The 19,892-nt window shown below is 45.9% G+C and overlaps 10 protein-coding genes across 10 annotated transcripts; 7 read left to right on the top strand and 3 right to left on the bottom strand.

Annotated features, from left to right (window-relative positions):
- Positions 1 to 40: 40 nt before the first annotated feature.
- N7495_004346 (putative DUF21 and CBS domain protein (Mam3)) lies at positions 41 to 1,915 on the top strand (the record flags this gene model as incomplete). The annotated part of the gene is made up of 1 exon (XM_057206997.1): positions 41 to 1,915. The coding sequence occupies one exon, from the start codon at positions 41 to 43 to the stop codon at positions 1,913 to 1,915; it is 1,875 nt and encodes a 624-aa protein (XP_057064677.1).
- A 1,123-nt stretch (positions 1,916 to 3,038) lies between these two features.
- N7495_004345 (uncharacterized protein) lies at positions 3,039 to 3,584 on the top strand (the record flags this gene model as incomplete). Its single annotated transcript, XM_057206996.1, has 2 exons — positions 3,039 to 3,224; positions 3,336 to 3,584. 2 exons carry the CDS (start codon positions 3,039 to 3,041, stop codon positions 3,582 to 3,584), a joined length of 435 nt encoding a protein of 144 aa, XP_057064676.1.
- Positions 3,585 to 3,591: 7 nt separating this feature from the next.
- Positions 3,592 to 3,816, top strand: N7495_004344 (uncharacterized protein; the record flags this gene model as incomplete). The annotated part of the gene is made up of 1 exon (XM_057206995.1): positions 3,592 to 3,816. One exon carries the CDS (start codon positions 3,592 to 3,594, stop codon positions 3,814 to 3,816), a length of 225 nt encoding a protein of 74 aa, XP_057064675.1.
- Positions 3,817 to 5,085: 1,269 nt separating this feature from the next.
- N7495_004343 (uncharacterized protein) lies at positions 5,086 to 5,932 on the top strand (the record flags this gene model as incomplete). The annotated part of the gene is made up of 2 exons (XM_057206994.1): positions 5,086 to 5,243; positions 5,323 to 5,932. The coding sequence occupies 2 exons, from the start codon at positions 5,086 to 5,088 to the stop codon at positions 5,930 to 5,932; spliced, it is 768 nt and encodes a 255-aa protein (XP_057064674.1).
- Positions 5,933 to 6,708: 776 nt separating this feature from the next.
- Positions 6,709 to 8,079, top strand: N7495_004342 (tyrosinase family protein; the record flags this gene model as incomplete). Its single annotated transcript, XM_057206993.1, has 3 exons — positions 6,709 to 7,164; positions 7,220 to 7,308; positions 7,365 to 8,079. The coding sequence occupies 3 exons, from the start codon at positions 6,709 to 6,711 to the stop codon at positions 8,077 to 8,079; spliced, it is 1,260 nt and encodes a 419-aa protein (XP_057064673.1).
- Positions 8,080 to 10,141: 2,062 nt separating this feature from the next.
- Positions 10,142 to 11,089, top strand: N7495_004341 (NmrA/HSCARG family protein; the record flags this gene model as incomplete). The annotated part of the gene is made up of 1 exon (XM_057206992.1): positions 10,142 to 11,089. One exon carries the CDS (start codon positions 10,142 to 10,144, stop codon positions 11,087 to 11,089), a length of 948 nt encoding a protein of 315 aa, XP_057064672.1.
- Positions 11,090 to 11,216: 127 nt separating this feature from the next.
- On the bottom strand, positions 11,217 to 13,102 carry N7495_004340 (uncharacterized protein; the record flags this gene model as incomplete). Its single annotated transcript, XM_057206991.1, has 3 exons — positions 11,217 to 12,514; positions 12,571 to 12,786; positions 12,850 to 13,102. The coding sequence occupies 3 exons, from the start codon at positions 13,100 to 13,102 to the stop codon at positions 11,217 to 11,219; spliced, it is 1,767 nt and encodes a 588-aa protein (XP_057064671.1).
- Positions 13,103 to 14,117: 1,015 nt separating this feature from the next.
- On the top strand, positions 14,118 to 15,762 carry N7495_004339 (Zn(II)2Cys6 transcription factor domain-containing protein; the record flags this gene model as incomplete). The annotated part of the gene is made up of 2 exons (XM_057206990.1): positions 14,118 to 14,174; positions 14,236 to 15,762. The coding sequence occupies 2 exons, from the start codon at positions 14,118 to 14,120 to the stop codon at positions 15,760 to 15,762; spliced, it is 1,584 nt and encodes a 527-aa protein (XP_057064670.1).
- Positions 15,763 to 15,954: 192 nt separating this feature from the next.
- On the bottom strand, positions 15,955 to 17,409 carry N7495_004338 (hydroxyacid-oxoacid transhydrogenase; the record flags this gene model as incomplete). The annotated part of the gene is made up of 3 exons (XM_057206989.1): positions 15,955 to 16,961; positions 17,012 to 17,070; positions 17,129 to 17,409. 3 exons carry the CDS (start codon positions 17,407 to 17,409, stop codon positions 15,955 to 15,957), a joined length of 1,347 nt encoding a protein of 448 aa, XP_057064669.1.
- A 1,628-nt stretch (positions 17,410 to 19,037) lies between these two features.
- Positions 19,038 to 19,649, bottom strand: N7495_004337 (Bys1 family protein; the record flags this gene model as incomplete). The annotated part of the gene is made up of 1 exon (XM_057206988.1): positions 19,038 to 19,649. One exon carries the CDS (start codon positions 19,647 to 19,649, stop codon positions 19,038 to 19,040), a length of 612 nt encoding a protein of 203 aa, XP_057064668.1.
- Positions 19,650 to 19,892: the final 243 nt, after the last annotated feature.

The raw sequence follows: 19,892 nt of genomic DNA, 5'->3' as shown, positions 1-19,892 counted from the left end.
CTCTCCCCTCCTCCCAAATGATGTTACTGACCTCGCAGCAATGAACTCGTCCTCATCTCGTATTCTGGCTATTAGGTCGCCGTTGCTTGGTCTGGCTAAACTTATATTCCTCGGTCTTTATAATCTTCCCCTTACGAAGGCGGCACCCGTTCTAACAACCGGCTTTCTCTCCCGTCAATACCTATCTGCATCCGAATCCCCTCGCGAACCTAGCGATCCGAGTCTATGGCTCTATCTAGGAATCTCGGCGTTCCTTGTGTTGAGCGGTGGAGCATTTGCGGGACTTACAATTGCTTTGATGGGACAGGATGAAGTCTATCTCAGGGTCATTCAAACCTCTGGCGAAGAATCCGAAAAGAAGAATGCCGCCAGTGTTCTCAACCTACTGCAGCGTGGCAAGCATTGGGTTCTCGTCACCTTGCTGCTAAGTAATGTTATAACAAATGAGACATTGCCAATTGTCCTCGATCGGACTCTTGGAGGTGGATGGCCTGCCGTACTCGGAAGCACTGCCCTGATTGTTATTTTTGGAGAGGTCGTTCCTCAATCAATCTGTGTTCGCTACGGTCTACCCATCGGAGCCTGGATGGCACCATGTGTGCTGGTTCTGATGTACATTATGTCACCTGTCGCCTGGCCTGTCGCCAAGCTGCTTGATAAACTTCTTGGAGAGGATCACGGCACAGTCTATAAAAAGAATGGATTGAAAACACTCGTCACTTTGCACAAGACACTAGGCAAAGCCGGAGAACAACTGAACTCCGATGAAGTGACGATAATCAGTGCAGTTCTTGACCTCAAGGAAAAATCGATCGGATCAATTATGACACCAATGGAGTATGTCTTCACCATGTCCACTGACACCGTATTGGATGAACGTACCATGGATCACATCCTCTCCCAGGGATTTTCTCGCATCCCAATCCATGCTTCGGATAACCCAAATAATTTTGTTGGCATGCTGCTGGTGAAAATGCTCATTACCTACGACCCAGAAGATTGCAAACTTGTCAGTGACTTTGCGCTAGCAACACTGCCTGAAACTAGACCTGAAACCAGCTGCTTAGATATCGTCAACTTCTTCCAAGAAGGCAAATCTCACATGGTACTTGTTTCTGAGTATCCGAGTGAGGATCGTGGTGCTCTCGGAGTGGTCACCCTTGAAGATGTCATTGAAGAATTGATCGGTGAAGAAATTATCGACGAATCCGATGTCTTTATTGATGTCCATAAGGCAATCAGGCGAATGGCCCCGCCACCATCCTTCATCCGCCGTCGCGATTCGGTCGAGGCACCTCCTACCCGATTCCAGTTGCGCACGCATAACGCCGACAATGACGGTCTACCTGCATCTGAGGTATGGATCACTGAAAGGAGTAGCAAAGATCGCATTCGAGAACAGTTGAGGCATCTAGGTCCTTCCAATCTTGCGAGTCGACCCCGAGAAACTCGGTACCATGCTGTGAAAATCAAGCGCAACCCCGCTTCACCCTCTATGTCTCCTTTAATAGAAGGGCTACAAGCTTACACAGATACACCACAACTCTCTATCCCAGATGTAGTTCGTGAAGAGCATGAGGGTGAACTGTCTTCTAGTCCGATCCGCAAAACCAGCAGCAGAGATGGTAGTGCCACAGATTTCACTAACTATGAAGCAACTCGCAGTGGCTACATCACAGAGCATGTTGTAGACGTGAATGGCATTCAAAAAGTCGTGCTCCATGCAAGTGGAACAAGTTCTTCCGAGGGAGAAACTCGAAACTCGCCGCCTCAGTCTCCTGTGAAAAATGATACCCAGAAAGCTACCAACAAGAAACGTCGCAATAAGAAGAAGCGTGGGCAGAAATCTTCTGTTGATAGACCCACGGAGCAGCTGCCTCTTCTAGAATCACCAAATGACATTCGTGGCGACTAATGTCCTTCACTTGCATGGCCTCTCTCATTTGGCAACACTATTCGGGGGACCATGCTAATCCATACCTCTTCAGATCAACTGACATGATCTCTCCCCCTTTCCCCTAAATCTCAAATCTTTCGGTGAAAAGTCTCATTTTATTGATGTATCGATCTCTGTACTGCAATGCATAGCCTCTTCCCCAACAAACAAAATCCCACCCTCCAAAGAGAGGCTCAAGTGTATCTATATAATAGTTTTCTTGTCTGGATGCTTCTTTGTATACTTCTTGTGAAATCTGCTATCAACCCATTGATACCACATACCTGGCTTTTTTCACTCAAATCTGGCTTCATGATATACCTAAAGATATGTCAGCAGACTTCGTTGCTGACGTCCTTGCTCGGCGAAACTAAAAAATATATCCTTGATGTACTTCCACAGATACCTAGTCGTCGGTTCATCTACTAGTACCGGGAGACTCAAGGAATCAAACGTCCATAGATTCCTTTAGAGACACTGCTTCTTCTTTTCCTTTTGAAAAACATGTAGAAGATTATCATGGCTGCCAGCCTTTCGGTGATCCTGCTGCTAGTACTGGTCAGAGGCTAGCTTTTGGTAAGTAGAAATAAGTTGAACACCTTTGGAATTGGACACCGTCGCATGTATATTTCGCGATGAGGTAGATCTTAAGAGACTCAAAAAGACCGCTGCAATAAACAGCCCTAGAGAGCTAAGCAGAAAAATCAACAAAACTTTGAAATTGCTGAACCACACTGAAAGTGATACATAGGTTATCTTCATCTTTCCGGAATCATCGAGTAGTCCGATCTATCAATCAACTTACATTGGGAAATATTGAACTTGATTCCAGTTCTGAGGCCTGACGCTGTCCGAACACCCTCGGAGACCATCTCCAAGATACTCATTTTCACTTTGGTATCTATATTCCAAAGTTGACTTCACCTTGATTCAGTTTCTCAGCTTAAAGTCAGATCTCCTATATCTACCTTACTGCTGTCTCTTCAAAAATCAGTGACCGAGTGATCTCACTTCAGCTCTCTTCTCACTTCAATTTAAATAAGAAGTAAGCTGAACTCTAGGGGCTATGATCAGACTTCATTCGCCTCTCCTCTTCCATGACATGGCATTCACTATAAATCCTGCCATTAAGAAGTCACATACATTTTCTTCCTTCATCAACCATCTTACCATGAATCCTTCTGGTCGATTTGACGGAAAAGTTAGTTTTATCATGAAGTTCAAAGCGCGCCTACTCTCCTTCGCGGCTAGAAAGTCGAGAAAGCATGAAAAAGAAGCTCTCATAGTCGTGTGACAATAAGATGTCTAGTCTTTGCACAGAGAACGACCTTCTCGAAGGCGCCCACAGCTTCATGGCATCCTAGTTGCTGCCCTAGCTACTAATCCGGAGGCTCTATAGGGCAAGCTTCGGGAAACACAGTCAGTGATTGTGTCTGAGTACAAGGAGCAACTTGGGAGAGAGACCAACATCGTCTCAGAAGAATGGCTCTTCAATATTCCAAGCCTGCGCACTGCCCACGCTGCCGAGCTGCAAGCTCAGCGGGTTCAGTTCTCAACTGGGCAGACCGCCGAGTTACTCTCACACGCGAGAAAGCTTGCTGAAGGATTTCCAGGTCACACTGTCAAGATAGAAGCAGCTGGTCTGTGACAAAGCTATGACTCATATTACCAGCCTGTTGTCCAAGCATGCCGCAAAGCTGGAGGCCCAGAGAGGCAGAGATGAGAAGAAGTATCAGGTCGACATGGAAAGAGAGAAAGATATTATGCATGCAGAATCCATGACTCGTCTTGCCAGCCTGAACTCTGACCACGCTGCCGAGCTAAAGAAGATGGCGAAGGAATACCAGGAAAGATTGGATACAGAGAATAGTATCATCTAATTAACCTCTGATCTCCAGCTTAAAGGAGAAACATGTCAACGAGATAAAAAAATATGCGGGGTGAATTGAGGCAGAAATACCTCAAGGAGACCAAGATGCTGAAGAACGAGCTTAAGAGGGAGACCGAGGAGCACGAGATGAGGAAGCTTTGGTCAGATGCCTATGGGAAGCTGAAGGCCATATGAAATGCGCGCAACGAAGTCAGCAACCTGATGGAAGAAGGGGACAACCCGTGCAGAACGATGGTTAACCTATAAGGCTCAGTACTTTAAACCTTCAAAGTTGAACAAGTGCCACGATCTTTTATGACTTTCCAGTTCCAATAGTAGATGCGCAGTCATCCTCCCACTTTTTACCAATCACTCGCTACCATGAACGACCGAGCAGTTTGATCATATGAAGTTGTTGCTGGGGCTATGAGGCAGTCTATGCTAAAGTACCTAGGTATAGAGGTTAATTTTCTCGGAGTAACACAATAAGCAATGCCAGCACTACCGAATTTTTCCTTTTTTTTTTTTTTGTGTGGAATAGGAGTAGGGCCCAGAATTGTAGATGAACCTCCCAAGACCACCTAGGACCTAGAGCACAGGCCCGTAATCCGCAGAGGCGTTGAGTGTATATATAATTGCCTGATTATGCGTTCTGATGCAGGGAGAGAATATCAAGGGAATATCTCTGTAAGCCTCACTGTTGTTGAGGCGAAGAATACCGACTTGGCTCGCAGTGATTGAATCTTATGTTTACACCCAGTATTACCTGAAATTCCTTGTAAAATAAGAGGGCTCCAATACATGCGCCTCCTGGCTAAAGCGCTTGGGTTCGGGAAGCTTTTCTCTTCATTCTGAATCTCGAATTATTGCTCACTTTTGTAAAAGCTCTACTAGCTTCTTGCAATTCCACCTTGGAAGGTTGCTGATAACGATACGATAACTATTGCGACTGTGTGATACCTAGGTTATTACTATGCAAGGCGACATGTTTATTTCTCCATCCACTAATACCTTTGTCTCATAAATAGCAGTTTGTGCCTTATTAGGCGAGCTGTCCTTCGCTCAGTATATCTACAGTTCTTGTTGTAACTCGGGAATTTAGCGTCCATTTATCATACCCGCGATCCTGTTTATCCTAAATAGGAAATGTAGATTCCCAATTAGGACTAGTATATAATATCCAGTAGCATTAACTGACAGGTATTCTCACCTGAAATGCTTACTCTTTTTTCTGACAGTCAAACTTTCCAACTGACGTCCAACTGACTTCCAACTGACCATGTCGATCAACCCCAGTTCAGAAGTTACTCTAGCAATTCGCCAGCAGCCCAACCGAGTGCTGGTGGCAGGAGATAAAACCAAGCCAAAGCGCAAATCTATCGATCCGCCTCCGATAATCCAGCTTTGTGTGCAAGAGCCGGGCTCATATCTCGCACAGTAAGTCTGAATCTCCTTGAATAAATCTTTTCCTCGAAATTCGGGTATCGAGTATAAAGTTGCTGAATACTTCTCATAGACACTACACGCAAAGTCCTTATTATTTCATGTGCTGTAGCCTACACTATGCCAAAGAAGATGCCCCAGTGCTTATTTCACAGCTTAAGGTATTAGAAGGAGCACTCACTTCTTCTATTCACCATTTAAAGGATGTGAACAACAATGATGGAGGCTTCTTCGTTTTTGGTGACCTCTCTGTCAAAATTCTGGGCGAGTTTCGACTGAAGTTTACCTTGTTTGAGATAAAAAGCAATCAGGCCATCTGCTTGAACTCTATCATATCGGACATATTTATGGTCTATCCTCCTAAGATATTCCCAGGTCCAATGGAGTCTACGTTACTCTCTCGATGGTTTGCAGAACAGGGCGTAAAGCTCCGCATTAGCAAGAAGTCTCGCAATACCATCGGTTCCTCATACCGGGGTCCTCTGCAGAGACAAGTCCCTACAGCTAATGCATCCATTGCTTATCCGTCAGTGAGCCAAAATTACTTGCACTACGTGCAGCGACAGAGAACCCCTCCAGTGGGCCGGCTTTTGAATATATCCAGTCACCAGAATATGCCTACTTACAGCAGTATCGGGAGCTACTACACTATAGCTACTTCGACTATCAACACAAACAAATGACCTCATGTGGCCCAGGACTGTGACACTCATCCGATGCGAACTAGATATGCTTAGAATGATCCGAATTATCGGATGAACAGGGTTATGTTAGGCTCTTTCCCTCTTTGAAGCATTATGACCAATTGCAAAACTTGGGGGTCTTGGATTTCTTTACATTCAGCTAGTCCGTCGCAGGCAATCCTGTCTCTTGAAAGCCATGATGCGCTCTAGCTTTCAAAGTCATCAAATTTCAACCATGGAGGCCCCATAATTTTTCGTCAGCTCAATTTCAAGGCTATGTCCAGAAATGAATCATGCCCACGTGCTTGAAATCCAATCGAGATTTGTGAATCCTTTATCGATAGGCTAGGGAGAAGTCATGCCACCCAGCCCTAATAAGCTTGTTTAAGTGGAGACCTCACTCGGTATAATTTTGGCAACGAGGATCGTTTGTTTACATGGCTAGAATTGGAATTTTGTTCGAGATCAAATTTTTCATGAATCCCAGAGTTTACCTAAATAGCCATAGGATTTATTTTCTGAAACACATTGAATCTTGCCTAGGCAGTGCGTCAATTAATATCAACTGTTGTAGGCGCCCTGAGAAGATGGGCCCACGTCCGGAGCCCGCCCTGAGCCGAGCCGTTGGCATTTTATATCCAATGCTATTGCAAGACTGAGGCACATCTAAATTTCTCGACACTGGATTGGCGAGAACGGTAACCTCGAAGCCTCACAAGTTTTATTAGTCGCAAAACAGCAAAAATGGATTGTCTACAGCCATAAGGAGGCGTGTTATGTACAAGAAATCCACCAATGTCTCCAGCCGCGTTGTTTTCGTTTGCGTCTGGCTCTCTGCCCTAGTTACCATGATTCTCTTTCCAATATGTTCCTTAGTTGTTCTGGCCTTACAGGCTCGAGCAGCTCCTACCCCTTTGGAAAGCAGCGCATCTACGATAGCATTGGCAAAGGCTCACTTCGAGACTTTAGCCAAGACTGCACTTCATGTGAGCAATGAAAACATCACCAAGAAGTCTCCTCATTTATCTGGAAATTGCACACTGGAAAATTTGCATATTCGTCGCGACTGGAGCGCTTTCTCCTCTGACGAGAAGAAAGCCTACATCAAGTCCGTGCTTTGCTTGCAGGAAAAACCAGCGCTGACCCCTTCGACGCTTGCCCCTGGAGTCAAGTCACGATATGACGACTTCGTGGCTAGTCATATCAATCAGACGTTGACAGTCCACTTTACGGTATGACTAATTATTCATGAAATGTGTCGTTTAAAGCTTGGATGCTAAGTCTTAGAAGGGCAATTTCTTAGCTTGGCACAGATACTTCATTTTCGAATTTGGAGAAGCTTTAAGAAATGAATGTGGCTACACGGGTGATTATCCGTGAGTTGAAATGCATAACAGTATTTGCTTTTGTGATACCTAATATCTTGTAATAGGTACTGGAATTGGGCTGCTGATACTGCTGACATGGAGAAATCAGAGGTATTTGACGGCAGCGATACGTCAATGTCTGGAAACGGAGCCTATATTGCAGATCGACCTGATATAAAATTCTCCGTCGGCGATCTTCAAGTCACCCTTCCCATCGGAACCGGAGGGGGCTGTGTTGAAACTGGTCCATTCAAGAACTATACCGTCAACCTTGGCCCCGTTGCTCTTGCACCTGGAGGAAACGACCACCCTCTCGACTATAACCCACGCTGTCTTAAACGCGATTTGACCACGGCCCTTTTGCAAAACTACGCAAACTATTCGTCAATTGTGCACCTGCTTCAGAACAACGACAACATCTGGGACTTCGAAAATCACCTACAGGGTGCTCCGTATACTGGATCTATCGGTGTCCATGGTGCAGGTCATTACTCTATTGGCGGCGATCCTGGTCGCGATGTCTATGTGAGCCCAGGAGACCCGGCTTTTTGGCTCAATCATGGAATGATTGATCGTGTGTGGTGGATCTGGCAAAACTTGGATTGGAATAATCGCCAGAATGCTATATCGGGAACCAATACGTTTCTGAATCAGCCACCTTCGGCAAACACTACCCTTGACGATGTCATTGATCTTGGGTACGCTAATGGTGGCGGTTCCATTGCCATACGGGATATTATGAGCACTACGGCGGGACCATATTGCTATGTCTATGTGTAATGATGGCGGGGAGAGCAGAGAGATGACGTTTGTAACACGAATAATTAATGCATTTTGGCAAATTAATATTAGCTGATTTTAATTTCCGCGATATTATCATGCGGTACCACATGTCTATCTCGTTATTTCATTGCTCAATGAGCTTATCAGTACGATCAGCCCACTTGAAATAATGATTAATCCTGTCCAAGTGGGGTTTTGAGTAACTCACTAACGTGTTTCCCAGCTAACCCGTTATCCCTGTTAAGCCGTTACCCCATCAGAATTTCAAAAAACGCATCAATTTCAATTCCATATTTAAGCACAATATCATAATTAAATTGACTAAATAACACGATTCTGACATTTAGTAGTACTATGAAGTTTCTTATGACACCTTGAGCAGGTAATTTGACGTTGAACAGGGGGTAAAACTAGCAATTCAGTCTCACGAGGGTCATTCTGAGCAGCTTCATCATCAGATATATACCTCTCTCACCACCATTCTCTTCAATGACAGGCTTCTGGATCTCCTCTAAACCTCTTAACCTACCTGAAGGAGCCAACTTCTTTTAAGTAGTATTCTTCTTTTTCGTCCGTTTCTTATTATCTTCTCTAAATGGCCACAGCGAACATGCAGAAAAATATGGTGGTGGACCGTCCGGGTAGTGCGATCGGAGAACGTCTTCCACCTCCTTTTAATAGGAGATGGGATTAAACTAGAGGAAAGCTCTAGAGCATAATTAAGACGAGATTTAGATTCTTTAAGTCGTTTCAAGCTCCAAATAGTATTATCGTCGCTATAAGAGCCAGAAGATATCGGACAATCAGAAGGTAATTCTAGATCTGGCAGACATTCAAGCCGAATATTTAGCTTATTGAGCACTTCTGATGGGCTCGAATGTACTAAGCTAGTAGCTTTAAAGCTATTCATTATAGTATCTATCTTCAAAGCTCTTTGATATGCATCAGTGAAGATCTGAAGGAACTTATCTTTATCGATTCTATACCGCATCAACTCCGCAACACGACCACCATGGTATTTTTTTAGTAGCCTAAAGTAACCGATATCTAAAGGCTACAAAAGATGTGATATATAGAGGTAAATATAAAGTAATAATATCATACTTTTTATAAAGATTGTCGACAATAGGTGTTAGATGAGAGGATTGCTCATCAAGGATCAGAAGGCAGTTTTACCTCTTCGATTCCTAATATTAGGAATAAGATACATCTTCAGCTAACCGACACTAATTGAATCACTAGTCTGACCATCAGAGCTCTCTTATTCAAACTCTAATTAGGCTCCTTTTCCTCAAAACAATGCTCCATAAATACCTTTCCTTTAAAGAGAATGTAAGGTGGATGAAATCCGCGATCGGAGGATGAAATTGGCCATATTTTGACACATGGCACAGATAAGAGCTGCTCTTCTAGGTTCCATAGAGAGTAGCTATTCTCCATCGATTATTCTTCAAATTTAGAGAACATATGTTGAGCTGACTATTTAACAGCTAGCTGTTCAACACCCTTAAGCCGATCGACAAAAGTTGAGCGTGGGATGCCAAATGACCGTACAACAGCTGCGATAGTAGGGTATTTGCCATCTTTAAAAGCTTTTAGAGCTAATTCAATACAGACCTCTTGCTCTATCAATTTTTATTTCATTTTAGGGCGAATTGGTAGCATGGTATGTGTTTGAAAACATAGGGTCACTACGGAGACTATTTATTTAGATGGGGTAACGGGTTAGCCGGGAAACACGTTATCAACTGGTTGAGAAACAGAGATTGGTAAGCATCGGCTTTAGCCCTGTTTCAGACCGAGCAATCTTCCAGTTTTATTTGTAATATCTGGTGCTGAATATACCAAATATCGGGATATAAATCGAGAAACAGAGATTGGTAAGCATCGGCTTTAGCCCTGTCTCAGACCGAGCATCTTCCAGTTATTTGTAATATCTGGTGCTGGCCATATACCAAATATCGGGATATAAAACGAGTCCCGGAGGAGAAACTAGATCACAACCAGATACTCAATCCATTCATAATTGCAGATTCCACGGACGAATACATAAACCAGCATGTCTAAGCTTCTCGTCGTCTTCGGAGCCACTGGCCACCAAGGCAGTTCAGTGATAAACTACGTACTCAACGACCCAGAGCTCTCACAAGAGTACAATATCCGCGCCATAACGCGCACCACAAATTCCGAAAAATCGCAACAGCTCAAAGAGAAGAAAGTCGAAGTTGTAGAAGGCGATGTCTCAAACCGAGCCTCTATCGAGAAAGCCTTAACAGGAGCACACACAATCTTCGCAATGACAACACCATCACTCGGCCCCTCCGCACTCGAAACAGAATACAACCACGCAAAAACCATTGCAGACGTTGCTATCGAAAAAGGAGCAAAGTACATAATCTTCAGTACACTTCCCTCAGTCGCCAAGATCTCCGGCGGAAAATACACCAAGGTGGCTCACTTCGATGCGAAAGCGAAAGCTGAGCAATATATCCGGAATCTCCCTATCAAAAGCGCATTTATCGCATTGGGATTTTTCATGGAGAATCTTCTGCTCATGCCTTTTCTTGCGCCGCAGGCTGCGCCTGATGGCAATTTGGTCTTGAGTTACCCTCTCTCACCGGAGACTAGGTTTCCCATGGTTGATGCTACTGAGGACACGGGCAAGTTCGTCGGCGCTATACTTTCCCAGCCGGATAAGTATGAGGGGAAGACTTTCTATGCATCTACGAGGCTATATAGCTTGGAAGAGATTACTGCCATCTTCTCCAAGGTGATCGGGAAGACAGTTATCTACAAACGAATATCTACGGAGGAGTTCAAGCAGAATTTGCCCTTCCTGGCTGATGCTTTTACTGAAGGATTCAGCTCCATAGAAGAATTTGGTGCTTTTGGTCCTGATACTGAAGATCTGGTTGCTTGGGCTGCTGAGAACGCCCGTGGAACACTCAGTACCCTTGAGGAGTTCTGGAAGAAGAACACTGTAAATAGCATTTTACGGCCCTATTAGATAGGCACTTTCAACTACTTGAAAAAGAATTGATAATAAGATTAATTGATTCAACTAGACTCCTGCAATACTGTTGAATCGAAGTAAATATACATTGGGGTTTTCCGGCGTTGAAGAGACATCGACATCAGAAAGTAATAGCACAAGCGCTCAATGCAGCACCTTGAATGACCAATTCAGCTGTAGCACGATAGGGAACATCCCGATCCACTCCAATAATCATGAGAGCCTCTGATCTTTTTTCAAATGGAACTTCCATGGTACCATCATTGCTGCTGGTGTTCTGCTCAATGCCAGTCATCAAGTCGGGAGGTCCGGGGGCAACGGTCATGAAGTGAATTTTCACGCCTTGCTGGTCAAGAATTCTACATACAGCACCGATCTTGCCGGGTGAATCATAATTTTCGCAAATCAGAAGAGTCCCCTCGGGTTTGAATGATACATCAAAATTTCCGATACGAGTGATCAAAGGCCGGCCGTCGGAGCAAGTGCCGGAGACAACTCTCTGTGACTCGGGCTCAGGAGAAATTGCATCAATAGCCTGAAGAGATCCATTTGGGGGTGGATGTGCGATGAGAGTGACCAGCGAAGAGTAGGCAGAGCGGTCTTCTGGGTCACGGCAGTGTCTTTCCGACACGAAGATTCCTCGTTCGCGAGCAATAAATTCAGCATTGAGCATGTTGATGTTGGCTCCCCCATTGCTCACTATGGGTGAAATAAGGCCCCTGATGAGAGCAGCAAACAAGGGCTTTGTGTTGCTGACACTTGTAATTTCACCTTTGTAGATGAGATCAAATTTGCTTCGATTCAAAGAACCTCCGAGAGGCATGTTAGCGCAGTACTGGGTATACAAGCTTCCAAGCTTCTCCACAAGAGGAACAAATGGCTGCAGCTTTCGATATTCCCCTGGGAGGATTAGAGGTGTGTTTACAGCACTTCTTGGCAAATCATCCTTTAATACCTGCATCACCTGCTCGCACACGTCTCTGGACACATTTTCCTGGGCTTCGATCGTGGAGGCTCCGAGATGAGGTGTCACAACTGCATTGGGGTGAGCAATTAATCTTTCTGCAGTCGAGTCTGCAGCTGGTGGTTCCGAAGTAAACACGTCCACAGCAGCACCTGCCAAATGGCCTGACTCCAGTGCAGCTAGCAGTGCAGCTTCATCAACTATTCCTCCACGTGCAACGTTCAAAATTCGAGATCCAGGCTTCATCAAAGCCAGTTCAGCGGTGGAAATTATTCCTCTTGTGGAGGCAATCAGTGGAGTATGGATGGTGACAAAGTCGGCAGATGCGAGAAGCACGGGCAAAGTCAAGATTAGATTGACTGAAGCTGAGGCTGCGACAAAAGGCGAAATGTGTGGATCAAATGCATCGACTGCCATGCCGAGTCCATTGGCCAGGCGAGCCACTGTCATACCAACTGGAAGCACATGTTAGATCAATAATCAAGACAAGGCTTTGCTCTTCAAACGTTACCTTTTCCCAAGCCGATGATTGCAAGGGTCTTTCCTTTCACCTCCACTCCAACGAGTTCGTTTCGACCCCAATTGCCATTCTTCAGACTGGCACAACCCTGTGGAACTTTTCTGGCCAAGGACATCATCAGGGCGATTGTATGCTCTGCAGCGGCCCCGGTATTGCCTGAAGGTGAATTGACCACGACGACGCCAAGCTTTGTAGCTTCATCGACATCTATGCATGGATGGATTAGCTATGAATCTTCTTTCACGGTGAGGTTGGGACCGTGTTACTTACCCACATTATCGACACCGACACCAGCACGAGCAACGACTCTCAACAATCGTCCAGCTCGCAGAACATCTGAAGTAACCTTGGTCTTCGAACGGATGACAAGTGCCTGGTAGGCAGGAAGTATTTCGACGAGTTGTTCTGGGGTAAGATCAAGGCATTCATCCACCGCAAAGGCACTGCTCAGTAGGTTCAGTCCATCTGAGGAGATATTCTCGGTGACAAGGACCTTAGGAAGAAATTTATCGTAGAAATCCATGTCTTGTAGTCAAAAGTTCAAGTATGTAGAAAATGCAATGGGAAACAAACTGGGGAAAACTGAGGGTTCAGAGGGCACAGATGAAGTAAGAAGCAGGCGCCTTCCCTTTACGGAAGGAACAGAGAACAGTCCTTTGTCATAATACAAGAACGCCTGGACAGTCAAACATGCGTTTATTTCCTCTATCTTTCTCTCTTTTGTCCATATTAACCCACAGCAATGATACAAAGAAGCCACAGACATTAAGCACTAAGCATACTTCAACAGCAATGCCTACTAATTATAGACGATCAGACAAACTTGTAGTCATTTATGAAGCCAGGTTTTTATTCTTTGATCTGACCACTCGGGTAGATTGAATGGAGAAACGAGGACATACAAATAGTACGTAGTATAAGAGTGGGCATCGGGTTAATAGAGCATTGATTGAGTATACGAGTGGGTCTGCTTGGCAGAAAACGGCCGGCTTTACATTTCACTCAAGCACATTCAAGACCATTCAAGACCATTCAAGACCATTCAAGACCATCCAAGCACATTCAAGCACATCCATTGATACACAATCCAGAGGCTTAACACTCAATTTTACAGAAATTCAAACTGATTCAATTTCATCGGCAAGACTACTCCATCGATCTCCGCATCAGTGGCGATTGAACTCGCCTAAGTTGAATGATCCAACCTGATGTGATGAGGTGGAGCTAGAAACTGCTGTCAATGGCAGAGAAAAATTCTCATTGCCCTATTTAGGAACAAGTGGGACTGCGGCATCCGGCTCCACTTGAACCCTGTCGGATGCTTTCCGGCACTTGAGATCTCTTGCGTTTTGATTCCTCCGCTAAGCGTCGGGATTGAAGCGAGATCTATCTCTGAAGGCTCCACTGCCACAGATTGATTTACCTCTAGCTTTCTGGAAGCCTCAAGCTTTCAAATCCTGAGCCCAAGGCCCACAGAATCATTCAATCAGCCATACGATGACAGCACTATGCTTATTAACTGACCCCCGACATTGACCATGGTGGGAGTTCCCCATAGTACCGGCTGTTCCCTCTGTCGCGAACGACACATCAAGGTGAGGTGGCAACGATCCCAGCTAATTGACAAGAAGCCGCTAACGGGCAATCTATACCCAGTGCGACGAGGCCATCCCCGAATGCTCTCAATGCCAGCGATATGGCCGTACATGCCCAGGATACCGTCGCACATTTCGCTTCCAAGACGAGGGCCCAAGTCTTGTCCGGCGACATCGTTCCGCCCCGCACCGCAGGGGCCGCGGCATCTCCACAGGATCATCAACTCCGACCACAAGCACGGCCCCAATCACCCCCACGCGCAAATCGTCCCAAGACCCAATCGAGTCTCCAGACAATGTGGGAGTTGCGGCGAGGGTGCGCACAAATGCAATTGCATTGATGCGACGGCACTCAACTGTCGCTCTCGATGAGAAGACGTCGCCTTCTCTAGTTCGCAAATCGTTTCAGGCGGCGCAACCACAATTCTTCTCAGACTTTATCAGTGCTTCGTTTCCCACATTATACTTTCACAATCGCTTCCGCGCTGGCAAAAACCTAGGTTTTGTAGAATACATCAGCACGAATTTCGGAAAGAATTCATATTTTGACTCCGCGACTTGTTGCTTGAGCTCGGTTTATTTGGCACACCTGACACAAGACCCAACTCTTTTGTTGAAAAGTCGTCAAATGTATGGGATTACGCTGCATGAGGTCATCAATGCCCTCCGCAAGCCTGAACATGCAATGTCTGACAATATGCTTTGTACCGCCATGTTGCTGAGTGTCTACGAAATGTACGCTCAGTCGAGTCCCGATGCCTGGGTCGTCCATTCCGACGCGGTAAAACAACTTATGGTGAGCCGAGGCATTGCGTCGCACAATTCAGGATTTGGAAGATCCTGCTGGATCGGGTTCAGGGGATTCCATATTGCTACTGCAATCTACCAAGGAAAGCCTTGCTTTCTTGATGAGGAAGGCTGGCAGAACTACGCCGAGCAGATTATGGCCGAGGACTCCGAAAAGCCCGGTGAGTGGGCAGCGTATGCAGTCATATCTGATAAGACTTTTATGGAGATTGCCAAGTGTCCGCGGTATATCAGTGAAGCGCGTGTTCTTCTCTCAAAGTCCACGGCTCAAGACCGTGATGATATCCGAAATCTTATCAACTGCATACATAACACTTCCCAAAAACTGCATGTTCTCAGTGCTGAGCTCCGTGCCTGCATTAGTGCCCATAACCAGCGCGAACAGGGTATTATCCTACGCCCAGGAACATTTGTCGGGCCTGTCCCGGAGATCTTCCCGGAAACCGGCCCATCACTACTACTGAGCGGCGCAGAAAATATCATAAGCACTCTTTATGAGATATCTACTCGTCTCGAGGGTATGCTTCACTGTCTAGCTCTTGAGGACATATCCCAGAAATCAGTCTCAAGAGATGAAAGCAATAATACATTCACTCTCCCCTTTCGGATTTACTCCGAGCTCGGCCATGGTCCATCTCGAACATCCGATCGAAATGATCCCCGTGCCGTCATCTGGCTGGATCGGGTTGCTTCTTCGATGGGTGTTCTCGGCACAAAGGTTGTACCGGATGAGACACACGGATACGTTGAAGAGGAAGACCCGTCTCAGGCGTCGACCTGATTTTCTGTCATGACGTTGTACATATTCAAATATCCATCGATGCTAAACCATATTAGGAATGCGGCTTAATCCAATAATTATACGTTAAAGAGAAAACACTGCTGTCATTTGAAAGCTTCAAGGTACAATCGATCTATACCTTCAACGATTTCAAAGCCGCTATATAAGCATCAATTTTAATGAACACTGAAATTAGAAGTCCAAAGATTCCTCAAGCAGGCGCTTCAACTCTCCCTTTTCCGCCTGAAGCTCCTCACTCAAGTTAGGCGCCAGCATCAGCACGCGTCTCTGTGGAAGAGTACCCTCAACTAACCCATCCAGATCAGAAGCCTTGAAGCCCAAATCCTTCAAACCACGCGGCTGATCACCCAATTTCAACAAGAACTCCGCAATCGCACCACCAAGCACCTCACCCGCGCTCTCACGCTTCACATTGGAAGTATCCACCCCAAACGCCTCTGCAGCCGCTAAGTGACGATCAGGGTTTGACGCACCCGTGAAGCGGAAAACCGCAGGCGCGGTGACAGCAACTGAGACTCCATGAGGGATAATCGGATGGTCGACATCGTACCCGGAGTGTTGATAGCCTGGGTTCTGGCTGGAGATCGGATAGCTCATGCCGTGGCAGAGGTGAACACCTGCATTGCCGAATCCCACTCCGGCCAATGTTGCAGCTAGTAGCATCTGCGACTGCGCTTCATGGTCATCTGGGTCTCTGACTGCGCGGGGGAGATACTTGACTGTGCTGCGCAGAGCCTGGAGGGAGAAGATGTCCGAGATTGGATTTGCGCCTTGGTAGGCGGGCCGATTGATAGGGTTTGTTGGGCGCGGTGTGCGCTCGTTATATGGAATTGCTGTCCATGATTCCAGGGAGTGGCAAAGTACGTCTAGGCCTGATGAGGCGTGGACGGCTGAGGGCATTGTGCGCGTGTTCAGCGGGTCGCAGATGCCTAGTGTTGGCTTTAGGTTTCGGTGGGCGATTCCTGTCTTGGCTTTCTTTGATACGAGGTCGAAGATGGCTGTTCCTGTTGTTTCGGAGCCTGTGCCTGCTGTTGTGGGCACGGCTACGAGGGGCAGGAGGGGCTTGGTTACTGGCAAACCTTTGCCTAGGGGGGCATTGACAAAGTCTAGGAAATCTGCCTCGGGAAATACGGTGTATAGATTCATCAGTTTGGCTGTGTCAATGACAGAGCCACCGCCTAATAACTGCATTAGTGGGTTTAAGTTTAATTGGAATTCTCATACGCACCAACAGCCAGAAATGCATCCGGTTTGTACGGCTTGGCAAAAGCAATAGCTTCTTTAACACTGAAAGTGATCTTAAGTGAGCGATAGCTAGTTCACAGTATTTCCTAGGTAAACCTACGAGCTGTCCTTGGGTTCTACCCGAACCTTATCAAAAATGGTGAACTCAATACCCTCGCGGCTGAGACCCTCGACAGCTTGCTTCATAGCACTAAGCTTAGAGACAGTCGAGTCGGTGACAATGCACACGCGTTTGGCACCCATGTTCTTGAAATCCATGCCAACCTCCTTGGTAGCGCCCGACCCGAATCGGATACTCGACGCGGCCATTTCAAAGGCATACTCCTTTTCACGTGAGGGATCAACTGGAGTAGCCAGGTGTCGACGGACATTATTCATCATTGATGGACTCTTGTGGTTATGGTGGTGGTTGGGGTTTGAGTGACACGGACAACTGGGAGGGTGAGTATACTGCACCGTGCGTAGTAGATTCAAGGCACGGTTGGCGGCTGTAGGGGCTACCCTGATTGCTGGAGAGACCATATTGACGATTTATAATATCAACGTCCTTTTCGAAGGATGTCAAGGTGTAAAGAAGATAAGCTGACGAAGGGAGGTGAGAATGTGGTAGTTGGGGAAAATGCGGGGAACCTTCCAATCGGCCAGAAGGCCGAGATAAACTATCAAAAGCTGTCTATTCTATGTTTTGCCAGCATAGTTTTGGGATTTGAAATCGATTGAATGAGCTTCTTTTTAGCGAGTAAGTTGAAACAACTATCGTCTTCCCAATTGACCCTTTCCCGTGGTGTATGTTTTGTTGCTTCTTCCGAGCCTCGATGATGACATCAGATCTGAGAGATACAATCTCCAGCTTCGACTAATTATTTATCACATTCTGTGCAATTTATCAGAAAATTGATATCAAGGCTCAGGAGCTTTTTTCAAATAGCTTCCAATCTTTTCAGTTAAATGGGAATCAAAGTCTGCCCAGTCAATGGTGGACTGACAAATCTCCTGTTTAGGAAATGATCAATATTTACGGTGTATTCAATAGCAGAAAAGAAAAGGCAAGAAAATGCACGATCTACTAATTTGAACTTCATAGTATTTGAAGGAGACGATAGAAAAAAGCTCTTCATTTTTGATACTCATTGTTGAATCGTGAAAGTAGAAGATGATTGTTGATTTGGATGAAGAAACAAAAATTCACACAACCCAAAGTGAGCTTCCTCATAGAAGGATCCCCTGCAACTCAGCTCAAATTGGAGAGGCTATAAACGGACGCTCATCCCAGTCCAGTTTCCGGGCCCTAGGCATTTCACCAATGCGACACCTCGACCCTAGTCATAGTCAACCATTTCCCTGAAAAAGGCGGTATCTGAGAATGATGTCCTTGGGAACCGAACTCGTGCCTTGCTGGGTTCCAATTGGGATCAACCTACGTAAACGTGGAAAACTACCACTGGGCCATACTCACCACGACGGTACTAAGTGCTCAGAACAGTCATTTTTCTTGACCCACTTGTTTACCCCGGATTACATAATCCAGATCCACGCATTCTTGGCACAGTAGTTAATTATGGGGATTGATCCTACCACCCCCTCCTCTCGTACCACTCTCCCTAATTATTAGCATGCTAATCAGTAATTATGGCACATTACGCCAACCATAAGTCATTTTTCTCGGATTATTCCGAGTCGAGCAAGATAGGCGTACGGCGATATATAATCCATCTATACATCGCCGGACAGAAGAAGGGAATCATACATATCATGACACATTTGATCCAACGTTGATTTTATCTTGAATGCAAACTTGGAACAAAAAACATTGCATATAGTTTCGAAGACAGGATTCTTCGATTAATTCTCTTGCATTGATCTAAAAACTAATATCGCTTTACATTGATCTTTATTTAATCCATACAAACTTTCCAGGTGTAGCCATCCATGCATGGATCCTGATGGATCCATCTCTTCCCATATTGTCCAAGGTTCTTCCTTCTATATTCAGCCCCTAAATATACAACTCATGCCACACAAAGATGCAAGACCAGATCCCCCGACGCACCAATCCAGCGAACACTCATTTCAGCAGGAGGGACTCCATCCTTCCATTCAATCTGGGGATCAGCTGGCTCCAGCTTGACCGAGTAGCCTTTGAACGCATCGCCAAATACGTCAGTGAGGTCAAACCACACCTTGCCTTGATCGTTGACGTTATAAGCAAAGACAGTCTGCGGCGCACTGTCGTATAGTCCGTTGGCGTCGGTGCTGATCTTCAGTGCGATGCCGCCTGTGGGCTGGTCGTAGCGATATTGCTCAGCATAGTTTTGATCCGGGCCAATAAGCGATACGGGGCGAACAGTCGATCCTACCGACCATAGATAGACGGGGAACTTGCAGTGGTTGGAAACGATGGCGTTCCCGAAATTTTGTGCGGGTAATGCACTTGGCGTGGGCAATGTACTTGGTGATGCGGATGGAGTAGGAGTTGAATTGGGTGGAGTAGGTACTGTTTCAAAGGAAGATGGGGCAACCCAGTCTCCATATGGAAGGGGATCTCTTTTGTCGCGGAGGACGTGTGATTGTGGGCGAGCGAGCGCAAGAGTGGCAAGTGAGAGAATAGTGGTCAGCTTCATTATGGCAGTAATGCTTGAGTCTTCTGTAAGGTAGTTAGCTGTTAAGACCAGGAATATGAAGAGCTTTATACTTTGTATTTTAGACCTGGTTTCCGCTATTCTGAGCCTCACATTCTCATCACCTAGGTCGAAACATTGCTCGAGTAAAATCCCAATGGGGTACCTAGGCAGAGCATTACCCTAATCGGGCACTTGGACGTCTCCAAGATCGTTGACAGTGTTCTTTCTGGACGCCACTACATA

This window comes from Penicillium taxi (assembly GCF_028828555.1).
Source record: "Penicillium taxi strain IBT 34144 chromosome Unknown utg000003l_segment0_segment0, whole genome shotgun sequence".
Taxonomy (NCBI): Eukaryota; Fungi; Ascomycota; class Eurotiomycetes; order Eurotiales; family Aspergillaceae; genus Penicillium; species Penicillium taxi.
This window is presented reverse-complemented; position numbering and strand designations above follow the sequence as displayed.